The sequence below is a fragment of the Bidens hawaiensis genome, unplaced genomic scaffold (genome assembly GCF_021521415.1).
Source record: "Bidens hawaiensis isolate Kalapana, Puna unplaced genomic scaffold, B.hawaiensis_p1.1 tig00028503_1, whole genome shotgun sequence".
Lineage (NCBI taxonomy): Eukaryota > Viridiplantae > Streptophyta > Magnoliopsida > Asterales > Asteraceae > Bidens > Bidens hawaiensis.
In genome coordinates, this window is record NW_027505120.1 from 94,099 (window position 1) to 107,576 (window position 13,478).

Consider the following 13,478-nt stretch of genomic DNA (forward strand, 5'->3'; position numbering starts at 1 on the left):
GCTTATTTGAAAAAGATTAGAAAGATTGCCGTGAGAATAACTTATGGTGTATAGTATTTTGAAAGTTTATGTGAATTAAAATCTCTACCATGGATGGATGTTGTGGACATTGTTGAAAAGGAGTTATTGTAGTGTCCTAAACGTGGGCCGGTGAAGGAGATTTGGGAGTTTATTAAGCGTCAAGCTAAATGCAGATTTAGAAGTTGGACTCCTCAAACACCATATCTTCATGTCTCAAAAGTAAAGAAAGATCCTGATACAGAAGATTTTTTGAAGACTTGGAGATACAAGCAGCCTGATACTCTTAAAGTGATTCCTATATACCCTATGAAGCAAGACTTCCGTGTTTATTTTCGATGGTGGTATTATGATGAAAATAGGGGTGAGGCTCATATTGTGTTAAATAGAGAAGGAGCATGGGGTGTGATAGATGTGATGGATCCCATGTGGTTGGTGAACTGCTCGGAGAAGGACATAGAGACGCTACATAAGTGCAAGATACAAGTTTCACGTGATAAGCATCATATGTCTGCTATGCAATACCAGAAAGTGATCAAGATTTGTTATAAGTATAAAATTCATTCTGGAGAAGTGTGGAAGAGTAAGTGGTTCAAGATAGGAGAAGAGGAAGAATAGAAAGAGAAAGAAAGAGGAGGATATTAAAGAGAAGATTCGGATTGCGTCATTGAAGAAATTCCAATATAAGGGTGTTGGAATATCTATTCCCGCTAATCAGAAGCCCTCAAATAAACGTTCATGTGAGGATATGAGGAGGGAGTATCGAGAAAGGGTTTTTAGGATGAAAGATTAAAGATTGAAGATCGAAGACCTAGCAACATCCGGGTGGGGGGTGGGGGGGTTTGTTAGAGCATAATATCTATTGCTAGGGTCTTAGATGTATTAGATATGATTGTATAGGGCTTAAAATGTAAAATGTATGTTTTGTATTGTGTTTAACGCATAAGTCCACAAGCACCGCATAGGTTATGCGGCGCATAACAAATGCGTCGTATAACTTATACGGGCTTGAGGTCTTACTTGTTGTTTCCTATAAATAGGGGACTTATGCGTTATTATGTAGACTTTTGGTCAATGTTAGAGTGAGAAAGAAGAGAGAGAAAGTTGTCAAAGAGTCATATCTTGTAATCTTTGAAGTTATCAATGAATATGATGCTTAATGTTTACTTGTTTTGTTCATTCTCATTGGATTCCGCACTTTGAGATACAAGCTGTAATATCTAGAGATCCTAATTGTTGTCAACATCAGCAGTACATCCTCTTTCAGGATGTATGATTGTATGGTCGTATGGTTGTATGGTTATCCGTGAAGAAGGGACCAGACCCTAATAATATATGAGATAAAATGGACCAAACCCTAATAATATTTGAGATAGAAGGGGGACCAGCCCTTAATAATATCTGAGATGGAAGGGACCAAACCCTAATAATATCTGAGATAGAAGGGACCAGACCCTAATAATATCTAAGGGTGGAGATAGTTATGTATGTAGTATGAAAGAATGTATGTATGCATACATGTATGTAGGTATGAAAGGAAGGTAAACAGGTTAAGTATGTAATATGCATCTTCGGATACGTATACATAAGTGTGCGAATGTAATGTATGTTGCTTGATTAACTAGAACTCACTCAGCGTAGATAACTTTTAGTATGCATGTAGGCAAATAGGATGATGTAGCTGGCTTGAGGGAGACATGTGGCATGACTGAAGAGACTGACATATGAAGAAGGATTTCTGTCACACCCCAACCTAAGGCGGAAATGTCGGGGCGTGATCCGATTGCTCACAGCTCGAAGATACTATCAAAGTTAAAGGTGACAATATCTAATTAATTATTTTATTACAATTATACCCACAACAACCAAATACAATAAACAATTTAAACATACAAATATAAACCCAAATAAATGTTAACCTGATTATATCCTAAAGTCTCGTCTACGTGTCCAAACTTCGGTCTTCAATACAATCAATCTGCATATGCGTATAAAATGGAGTTTTTGTCAACATAAAGTTGAGTGAGAATATTACCAATTTTGACACAATACAATAAATAAGCATAGCGTGATAAGTGCAGTAAATATAATCAAAACACAAACAAGTATGTAGACCGTTGCCAAGCAAATCGGGCATTGGTCACCAGCAGGAACACCCGTTATGCGATTGATTGAATAGTAATTCCAACATATGATTGATTGAATGGTAACACAAGTAAACAAGTAGCACGTATGTTTGATTAAATCACTTCACAATAACACGTATGCATTCGTTTGAATATATATATATATATATATAGTATGAAATACTAATACGTACGCATATGTCCCTAAAACGTTAAGAAAAGTCGTAAAATAGGGAATGATAAACTCACCTGATTGAATAAGCCAAACGGGAAAGAATCTGTCAAGAGATAGAAAGCATTGGTCCTTCTCAAATGTATTATAATATAGTATATATATGTATGTGTGTGTGTACGTGTATTATGTTACATGGTTTACTTTAATGTATATGCCAAATGAGTGGTTGAAAATGGTTTTTGGAGCCTGAGTTTACTCCGTTCTCCTCCCCTGGGTATGGAGAGGTTTTTTTGTGTTTGAATTTCTTGTTTAAAATCTCTTTTCTCTGATATAGGTAAGGTTTTTGATGCCTGAAATGAGATAGAAAGCAAATTTCTTGTTTTTCCATCTATTTATCTTCACTCAATTGAACCCTTTTTTAACCATATACTTGATGAATATGAGGACCACACATTTGTTTATACATTAATCATCTTAGATATCGCATTATGATCATGGAATGTGAAGCCTCACATTCTAACATATTCACTTTCTTAAATGCAGAAATTTCAAGCTATGCTAAAATCAGCTACAATGACGGTTCGTTCCATGCATTTTCTTCTGATTATATTGCTACATGTTCACTATTCTTAACACTGTGTTGGGCCCCTTGAACACGGAGCACAGTATTTTGACCCTTTTTACTTCATGAACTTAATAAATCAATTTGCTGGTTCGCAAAGAGAAGAGCAATCTTACAAATAGGATACTTCATGCTTTTTGTGTTTACACATATATTTAGCTTATCTACTTATTATGTTTGTGATTGACTACCCTTATGTTTCAGTGCCTGCCAAGTTAGTTGAGCTCTATTTGGATCTGCGTGCTTCTGCTGAAGAACATGTCCGAGTGCGTATATATATTCTTTCAAACTTATTTATCGTGATATTAACCTCTTTCTTAAGTCAGATTGAGTCGCTTATATTTCTTTTTATTGGATTTTGAATAAAATCTTGGATCTTTGTAGGGTTTTACTGAACCCTCATCAGAGATGCTTCTTCCAGATTTGCACCCACAAGAGCATCACGTGTTCACATTAGTTTTGGATCTTAATGAAACTTTACTATATTCTGATTGGAAGGTATATAACACATTGCATCATTGCTTTTACACATATACTTATACTCTTATTCTTTAATATAGTGAGAGGTTATTTGTTGAAGTTTTCTTTTTTCTATTATTTGTATGCTTAAAGCGTGATCGAGGTTGGAGAACATTTAAAAGGCCAGGAGTTGAAGCCTTTTTGGAGCACCTAGCTCAATTTTATGAAATTGTAGTGTATTCTGATCAGCAAGCTATGGTATATTCTTATATTGCCCCCCCCCCCCCCTCTCTCTCTCTCTTACTTTGAGGTAGGGCTGTAAATGAGCTGATCTGAGCCAGGTTGGGCTCAGACTTTGCTCGTTTATCTTGACAAGCTCAAATGTTGAGCTCGAGCTAGCTTGTCTAGTTTTAAATTTTTTCACTTTTTGCACATCTTTTTGTGTATAAATACAAGAGTTAATGTTTTTAACATGCACATAATGCAAATTTATACACTACAGAAGTTATAATTTATATATTTATTGAAGTTTGGGCTTTTAAGTTTAGGAACCAAACAAACAAGCCAACGAGTTGAGCCGGCTCGGCTCGTCTACAAACCGAGTCTAGCTGGCTTGGTTTGTTTTCAAATCGAGCCTAGTCAGCTTGGCTTATTTACAAATGAGCCGATACCAAGCGCACTTTTTCAACAGTCTACTTTTAGGTTGTATTGTTGACAATTTATGGCTTTTGTTTGTGTGCAGTATGTTGATCCTATTGTTGATAGATTGGATGAAAAACACTGCATAAGGTATAGGCTATCACGGGCTGCAACTAGATATCAAGATGGAAAGCACTATAGAGTATGTCGATCTTTTATTAGATGAAATATATCATTGCATTAATATTGTTTTTTTTTTGTAGGATTTGTCAAAGCTTAACAGAGATCCTTCAAGGGTATTGTATGTGAGTGGTAATGCTCTTGAAAGTTGCCTTCAGAAAGAGAACTGTGTACCAATAAAACCATGGAAATGTGAAGCTGAGGACACAGCACTTTTGAATCTAATACCATTTCTTGAATGTAAGAACTGGATTTTAAGTTTTAATAGCAAGTTGATGTCTGTATCTGTGATAACTGAATTTGATGCTGCTTTTAAGTGCAGATGTTGCGCGCCATAGGCCTGCTGATATTCGACCTGTGCTAGCTTCGTATCAAGGACGTGATATAGCCAAAGAGTTCATTGAACGTTCTAAAGAACATCAGAAGTAAGTTTTAGCTGTTTTTACTACTTTATAACTTCTTAAAAGTTATTTATTTAATCCACTTTGTGGATTTTTGTACGAGTATGGTAGTTTTCAAAAGTAATGCCCATTCTTTTTGCTTTTTAAAACTTTGGTGGCGGGTTCTTAACTCTGGATTCTCTCCTATAAATCAAATTTGGATTCCTTTTCATTTTTCTTTTTCAGTTTTCATTTAATATATGAGTTTTTCTTTTATATTTGTACATTTAATATTTAGCTTAAATCTAAATATACAATTTGGTTAAAAAAAATTTTGTTTACATTTTGATTTAGCGTTTATTGAAAACTAAGTTGTATCAGGCATACATTTTTTTAGATATTATAAGACCAAAAAATGCTTTAGTTTGGATACAGCTCAGTTTTTACTAAGTTTGTTGGTCACAATTGGATCTTGAACTAGAAAAACAAAACAGAAAATATGGACCTGATTTCTACTAACTTTTGTAGTTGTATTTCTTATAAAAACTGAATTTGTAGTAGTGGTACATAATCAAAGAAACAAACCCCTCTATTTATAGAGTGGGAAACACAAAACTACTTGACACCTACTTGACACACAAGTTGGTCTTACACCTTATCCTACCCACTTGTTATCTTCTGCAGATTTACTTCAGCAAGCAGCCTGAATTTTCAGTCCACTTGGCTTGCAACTTGTTTTATCTTTTATACTAAACTTTAACCCAAAGTTAAATATGAAAACTGTTTTTACCGGCTGGTAAAAACTGAACTGAACAGTAACACGGAATCAACTAACATTCACCCCCTTGATTCCGTTCTTCAAATCTGTTAGGTCTTCAACTCCTAGCATTTCCCTCATCTCGATAAACTTGACTCTTGGTAAGGCTTTAGTCAAAATATTGGCTTTCTGTTCATCTCCACTCACGTGCTCTATCTTCACCAAATTCTTTTCCACGCATTCTCGGATGAAGTGATACTTAGTATCGTTATGCTTGCTTCGTCCGTGAAATACTGGATTTTTCATTAACAAGATTGCAGACTTGTTATCCACACGTAGTGTTATAGCTTCCACACTTTTCTCAGTTATCTCCTCTAATAGACCTTTCAACCAAATTGCTTGACAAGCTGTAGCGGTTGCAGCTATAAATTCAGCTTCACAAGATGACAAAGCAACTGTATTTTGCTTCTGACTACACCATGCTATCGGACCACCCCCGTAATAGAACACCATTCCTGTTGTGCTCTTACCATCCATACAATCAGTCGCATGAGAGCTATCGCTGTAGCCTACTAACTTTGCATCTCCATTTTTCTTGTAACGAATCCCGAAGTCAATCGTGCCTTTCACATACCTCATCACATGTTTCACAGCTTGTGAATGTGATGCCTTTGGGGACTCCATAAAACGACTAGCTATACCAACTGCATAACTAATATTTGGTCGTGTGTGTGTTAAATATCAAAGACAGCCAATTATTCTTCGATATTCAGTGGCATTAACACATTCTTGATCCTCATCTTTTCCGAGTTTTAAACTTGGGTCCATAGGACATTTTGTAGGATTGCATTCCCACAAATTTGCATCTTTGAGAATTCTCGTGGCATAACCTGCTTGCTTCAAAGTAATACCCGTCTTGTCTTGTTTAACTTCTACTCCCAAGTAGTAAGTTAACAATCCCAAATCACTCATTTCAAAGCGATCTTGCATCTGTCTTTTGAATGCATTTATCTCATCTTTACAAGGTCCTGTGATGATTAAATCATCCACATAAACTCCCACAATTAACGGACCAGCCTTGGCGATTCTCTTGTACACGGCATGTTCTCTTGGACGAGTAAAACCAAGCAGTTTTAGCGTTGCATCCAGCTTCGAATTCCAAGCTCTCGGAGCTTGTTTCAAGCCATATAAGGCTTTGGATAGCTTATACACAAGGTGCTCTTTTCCCGGTTTCTCAAATCCTTCAGGTTGAGATACATAGACATCTTCTTTCAATTCTCCATTCAGGAATGCGGTTTTGACATCAAGATGGTGAACTTCCCACCCATCTCGTGCGGCTAGAGAAAGAAGTAACCGAACGGTTTCCATTCGGGTAACCGAAGCAAATACTTCATCATAATCGATACCGTGCTTTTGAACATAGCCCTTTGCTACAAGTCTAGCTTTGTAACGAGTTATGTCACCTTTGGCGTCTCGTTTGGCTTTGTAGACCCACTTTAGACCAATTGGTTTAACACCTTTGGATGGTTGAACCAATTTCCAAGTGCCATTCTTCTCGATCAAATTTAGTTCTTCTTGCATAGCAATTCTCCATTCCTTGCTATCTTTGGCCTCATTAAATGAACCCGGTTCTTCATTTAGTAACAGCAGGTTTGGGTCTTCAAATCGAGGTGGGTTAAATGGGATTTGTTGCAATGACTGGGTCATCATAATATGAGCTAAAAATTGGGCTCACATCTGATGAACTGGGCTGTACATAGCTGTTCGGACTGTTTTGGTCATTAAATGGGCTGTCCGGGCTGTCCGAACTGCCTGAATAAGCTCGCTGACTGTTCTGCATGGGGCTGTCACGTTCTGCTGTTGGGCTGCTGGTCACAGTAATAGAACCAGGCCCGCTGTGTTCATTTTGGACAGCAGCTATCTCGCTTTGGTTGGGTGAAATCTGGGTCGAACCAAACCCGGTGGTTTGGGCTTCATTTTCAACGGTAAACTCGACCCAATCTTCTTCGTTTGTCTCGAGTTCTTTGACCCAATTCCATGGCTTGCTTTCCTCAAAGCGAACATCCCTACTTACACACACTCTTTTGGTTCTTGGGTTGTAAAGTCTATAAGCTTTACTTCCCGGTTCACTCCCGAGATACACCATAGATTCACTTCTGTCTGCCAATTTTGTTAGCTGAATCGTGGGTACTTTAACATGGGTTGTACAACCGAACACTTTCAAGTGTCCCAAATTCGGCTTTCGTCCTTTTAACGCTTCATACGGGGTCTTCTTTCCCAAAGCTTTTGTGGGTGTTCGGTTCAAGATGTAAACCGAATGTCGTACACCTTCTCCCCACAACCATTGTGGTAGCTTTAATGCCTTCATCGATCTTGTCATTCCAAGTATCGTTTGATTTCTTCGTTCAACTACACCGTTTTGCTGCGGTGCATATGGTGCGGTTAACTACCGATTTGTACCATCTTCGCTGCACAATTGTTCGAAGTTTGTAGACACAAACTCTCTTCCACGATCCGTTCTTAAGGCCTTGATTTTATAACCCGTTTCAACTTCAACAGATTTCTTGAACTTAGCAAATGCTTCCAAAGCTTGATCTTTCGACTTTGTCATGTATACCCACATGAATCTGCTAAAATCATCAACAAGCAACAGAAAATACTTGTTGCCAAATGGTGTGCAAGGTGTAATAGGACCGCAGAGATCAGCATGTATTAGTTCAAGAGGCTGTTTTGCTTGATACGAGGCATGAGACGGAAATGGGAGCCTTCGTTGCTTCCCGACCAGGCAACTTTCACAAAGTTGTGACTTGTGGTTTATGCTTGGAACCCCAATCACCAACTTTTCTTGTGTCATCATTCTCATGGCATCAAAGTTTAAATGCCCGAGACGAGCATGCCAAATCCAAGCTGTCTCGTTCATTTTAGAAAATAAACAGGTTGGTAAAACAACATGAAGACACACTTTATAGAGCCGGTTTGGAGACCTCTTGACCTTCATTAACGATGCACCCGATCGATCATGGAGTGAGAGATAACCATTCTCAATATTTGTCTTGCATCCAACCTCATCAAATTGCCCGAGACTCAATATGTTAGTACATAAATCTGGAATGTAATAAACATTAGTTATGAGTCTTTGATCGCCATTTTTACACTGAAGAAGAATCGACCCTTTGCCTCTGATTTCAACTGCCGAACCATCTCCAAACTTTACACGCTCTATCGTTTTTTCATCGAATTCACTAAAGTAAATCCGTTCACCGGTCATGTGATTGCTTGCACCATTATCTAAGTACCAAATGCCTTTCTCGGTACTGTCTTTGGCATATTCGCTAGGAAATACCTTTTCTTCATTCAACATTACCAAATCTTGTGCAGACTTTACCATTAGTAAAGTAGCATCATCATCCTCCCTTGCTAAATTAGCTTCGCCTTCGGTTCTTCTCGGAGCCTGACAATTGGCTACAAAGTGACCGAGTCTGTCACAATTGTAACACCTTTTGCCATTTTGATCAGCCTGTTCTGGCCTTTGATTATTATTCGAGGGATGTCTACCTCCTCGTTCGCGGCTGCCAAATCTACCGTGACCTCGACAATGACCATGATGATTGATCGGAGTTGATCCTCGACCTCTACCTACTTGTTTCGTCTCAGATCTGTGCTTCTCTTGCCACTCAGATCTGGCTAGTAATAACTGACCTGAAGAGTCTTTGGCTGCTCCAACAGGTTTGATACGTTCTTCGTATGCTTTGAGACGTCCGACGATCTCTTCAAACGGCATAGTATTCAAGTCAGAATACTATTCTATTGTAGCAACAATAGGAAGAAATCTGGTTGGTGTGGAAGTCAACAACTTCTTTACTAGCACCTTTTCTTCAATCGTCGTTCCAAGTGTTTGGAACTTGGACACGATCCCACCAATCTTGCTAGCATAATCATCAATGCTATCAGCCTCCCTCATGCTCAATAATTCAAACTCTTGGTTAAGAGTTTGAATCCGAGCCTGTTGTACCCTATCAGCACCAAGATACCGAACTTTAAGGGCGTTCCACACGTCCTTAGCCTCCTTGTGACATGCAACTTGCAACAAGATGTCTTCCGGCAGCGCGCCTGGAAGATGAAAGCCCTTGCTTTCTTCCTGACTTTGACATCCACGTCATCTCCTTCAGGTGGTTCTATGGCATCCCGTATTCCTTGGGCATCCATGAACGACTCCGTCTTGATAGTCCAAGAGGTATAGTTCATTGTACTTAGTAACGGACATTGGTACGATGTTGTTCCCCAACTTCTCTGGTTGTAACAGCTGCTGAAACAGAGTTTCGATCTGCAGTGGTACTGCTGCTGCTGCTTGAATTAGCCATACGGACTGCTGGTCAGATTCGTTTTTTTATCAGATTCTGGGCTGGAACAGGGGTTATGGCTGGTAAACAGGCCGACACCTTCGACCTATGTGATTGGCGGTGGCTGTAGTGTTTTTCTGGACCAATTTAACAGCTGGTTAGATCAATGAACAAGGCTCTGATACCAATTGTTGGTCACAATTGGATCTTGAACTAGAAAAACAAAACAGAAAATATGGACCAGATTTCTACTTACTTTTGTAGTTGTATTTCTTATAAAAACTTATTTGTAGTAGTGGTACATAATCAAAGAAACAAACACCTCTATTTATAGAGTGAGAAACACAAAACTACTTGACACCTACTTGACACACAAGTTGGTCTTACACCTTATCCTACCCACTTGTTATCTTTTGCAGATTTACTTAAGCAAGCAGCCTGAATTTTCAATCCACTTGGCTTGCAACTTGTTTTATCTTTTATACTAAACTTTAACCCAAAGTTAAATATGAAAATTGTTTTTACCGGCTGGTAAAAAACCGAACTGAACAGTAACACAGAATCAACTAACAAAGTTTATATTGAAATATAAAAAAACACAAAATCCGTGTATTTAGCTTTATGAAAAATAAAATAAAGTTTTCAAATTTGAGTTGGAGTAGAACACTGGTTACAAACCACGGTTACTGCATTTTGAAAAAAAAAATTACTGTACTTCAAAAAGTGTTTTAGAAACCACGCTACTTTTGAAAAAGTTATCACTACATTTCAAAATCAATATAATTTTCCTGTTTCCTAAAAGTTTAGATTATAGATTACTATTTACTCATTTAGCTGGTTAGTCATCAATTGTCGTTACAAATATTGATTTATCGAAAAGGGTATTTGTTATAAGCAAAGGGCATTTTCACTTTCTGTAAACAGTAATATTTTAATGATGAATAAATTAATAACAAATACCCTATCAGATATACTTATCTGATAGGGTATTTAATAACAAATACCCTATCGAATACCTTATCTGTAAACAGCAAAGGGCATTTTCACTTTCTGTAAACAGTAATATTTTAATGATGAATAAATTAATAAAATTAGTACAACCTTTCCTCTTGAGATGCTCTACCAAGACAACATGTAGTGGGCGACAAGTTTGGGCGATTTCCGGCGACATGGGCGAGAACACGCCCCCTGGGCGATATGTGGGCCGACAGGGAGGGAGGTGGGAGGGGCATGGATTTGTCGTCGTTAGTTTTGTTTGGAAATATTATTATTTTATTATGTGTGTGATATATATATATATGTATGTGTGTGTGTGTGTGTGTGTGTGTGTAGGATAGGGTAAGGATCCTAAGAGAGCCCTTGGCAAATTAAGAACTTTAAGAACCATTTTGGACCACTAAAAACCTCTAAAAATATATTTAAAAAATTATAAAACAAAAAAAACTGAAAATTTTAAAAAGTAAAAAACCAAAATTCTTATATTTCATTCTGGTTTCATAAGGAAAAAATTTAATTCATCTTATACCTATACACATTTGTATAATTTCATTTAATCTTCAGTTACGTATTGTACACAGATGTACATTATTATTTACCTGAAATTATATATATGTGTATTAAAAAAACATATATGTACATATTATACGTATATGTATAATTTAGCTAAACCGAGATTTTTTTTTCTTTTTTTTTAGAAACCGGGATGATAAATAACAACTTTGGTTTTTTTACTTTATTTTTTATTTTTGTGTTTTTTTTGCTTTATGATTTTTTTTTTATTTTTGGGTTTTTTGTGGTCCAAAATGGTTCTCATAGTTCTTAATTTCCAAAAAATTCTCACATGATCCTGATCACACATACACACACACACACACACACATATAACACCACTACACCCTTAAAATGAAAATCGCCCTTTTGTTGACGTGGCGCCATGGGTCTAAAATCGCCCCCGTTTTGTAGGCCTCCACTACACATAGCTTAATGTCTAAAGATTTATGCTGTGATGGTTCAGGAAAATGCAGGAGCAGAAGCAACAAGGACGTTTGTGGCGACGCTGATTTGTATGAGACGTCGATAAGTATATCTGTTTTAGCATATCTGAGATTAAAATGATTACGGCTATAAAGATTGTTGTTTCGCTTAGGCTGTATACTGCATCATCCAGATGTAGTTACTGTGATCTTGGTTCTTGTTATCGGAGTTTTATCCCAAAATGGGATGGATGGAAGAACTATTTATCAAAATGGGTGATTTCAAAATATTTACCAAAGTGATTTTTGAAAACCTCTTTTATAGAGTAAGAAAAACGAGGTTTTAAAAAATCACCTAATTTGATAAATATTTTTGAAATCACCCATTTTGATAAATAGTTTTTGCACCTACCTCATTTTAGGAAAAAAAACTCATTTTCCCACAATTTCACCCTCTCAAAAAGTTTTGAGGATAAAAACTTGAACATGACTGCTTGCTTGCTGCTTATTCTTCATGTTTAATTTATGAGATTTTAAATGTATTATTTTATAATTTCAAATGAATTTAGATCCTGCATTATATCTACTATATATAATAGAGTAGTCAAGGACCTTTTAAATTTTAAGAGGTCCAAACAATTATTCAATATGTACAACTTTTGAATGCATGTATTTTTAAAATTTGGGAGCATTAATGTCTTTATTCAACACTTATTAACCGTAATTTTTAATTCTCATTCTATAATTACAATAATTATCCTTTGATAGTTATAATAATTACCCTTTAACTTTGGATAACTTTTGTAATATCTAAGAATAGTTACACATTAACTCCTCATCTTTATCTAAAAGCTTGATAAATTTATTAATTTTTTTGTTTCCATCTATATCTTTAAATATATCATGTTTCTAAAAAGCCTACAATTACAATGTTCTTATTTTTGTCAACGCTTAGATATAAAAATTTTTCAAAACCGATGTGTAGATTATAATGTACAAGTTAATGAAGCATTAAAGTACAACTTAGAAATGCAACTATAAACCTACAAATGCATTTTCATTCTCATTCTATAGGTACAATAATTAACCTTAAACTTTATATAATTTTTGTAATATCTAGGAATGGTTATACATGCATCCCAAAAATTTGACAAATTTTTTTTTTGTTAAAACCTTTATATCTTTATAAATTATGTTTAAAAAAAGAACAAAACCTACCATTACGACGTTTATATATAAAAAATTTTCAAAACAGATGCGTAGCTTATAATGTATAAGTCAATAATTCATAAAATACAACTTAGATATGCATTATAAACATATAAAGTGTTTAAACGCATTATAAACAGATGCCCAGCTTCTGTTTTACTTTATCAAATTTAAATTTATAAAACCATTCCTTCTATTTATGCAATTCAAATTACAAAATCAAAAGAATAAAATCAACTCCAACTAATGTTTTAAAAAACCAGTTTTTTACTCATACCAGATTGAGCTAAAAAATTGTACGACCTGTTGAACCGTGTTATATTGGGAGGTTCAACTGGTTGAATAGTTTATCTTATAATTACTTATCAATGCAACTTGAACTCTAAAAATAAACCAAAATTAAATGATTCCATAATAAAAAATAATTCAAAATTAAGTTAATCCATATTAAAAATAATAATAATACAACAAAAGCACTCACTTTTAAAAAAAAAAAAATAGTCCTAAATTTATACGTTTAAATGCTAATTGTTGGGTTAAAAGTAATTTTGAAAAAATATGTGCCGAAAATATCAAAAATTTCTCAGACTTAAAATTGGT

The 13,478-nt window shown here is 35.9% G+C and overlaps 1 protein-coding gene across 1 annotated transcript; it reads left to right on the forward strand.

Annotated features, from left to right (window-relative positions):
- The first annotated feature begins 2,857 nt into the window (after positions 1-2,857).
- Positions 2,858-11,765, forward strand: LOC143610858 (mitochondrial import inner membrane translocase subunit TIM50-like). The gene is made up of 8 exons (XM_077085222.1): positions 2,858-2,896; positions 3,143-3,207; positions 3,326-3,439; positions 3,554-3,658; positions 4,143-4,241; positions 4,303-4,459; positions 4,542-4,644; positions 11,711-11,765. Exons 1-8 carry the CDS (start codon positions 2,875-2,877, stop codon positions 11,754-11,756), a joined length of 711 nt encoding a protein of 236 aa, XP_076941337.1. The 5' UTR covers positions 2,858-2,874; the 3' UTR covers positions 11,757-11,765.
- Positions 11,766-13,478: the final 1,713 nt, after the last annotated feature.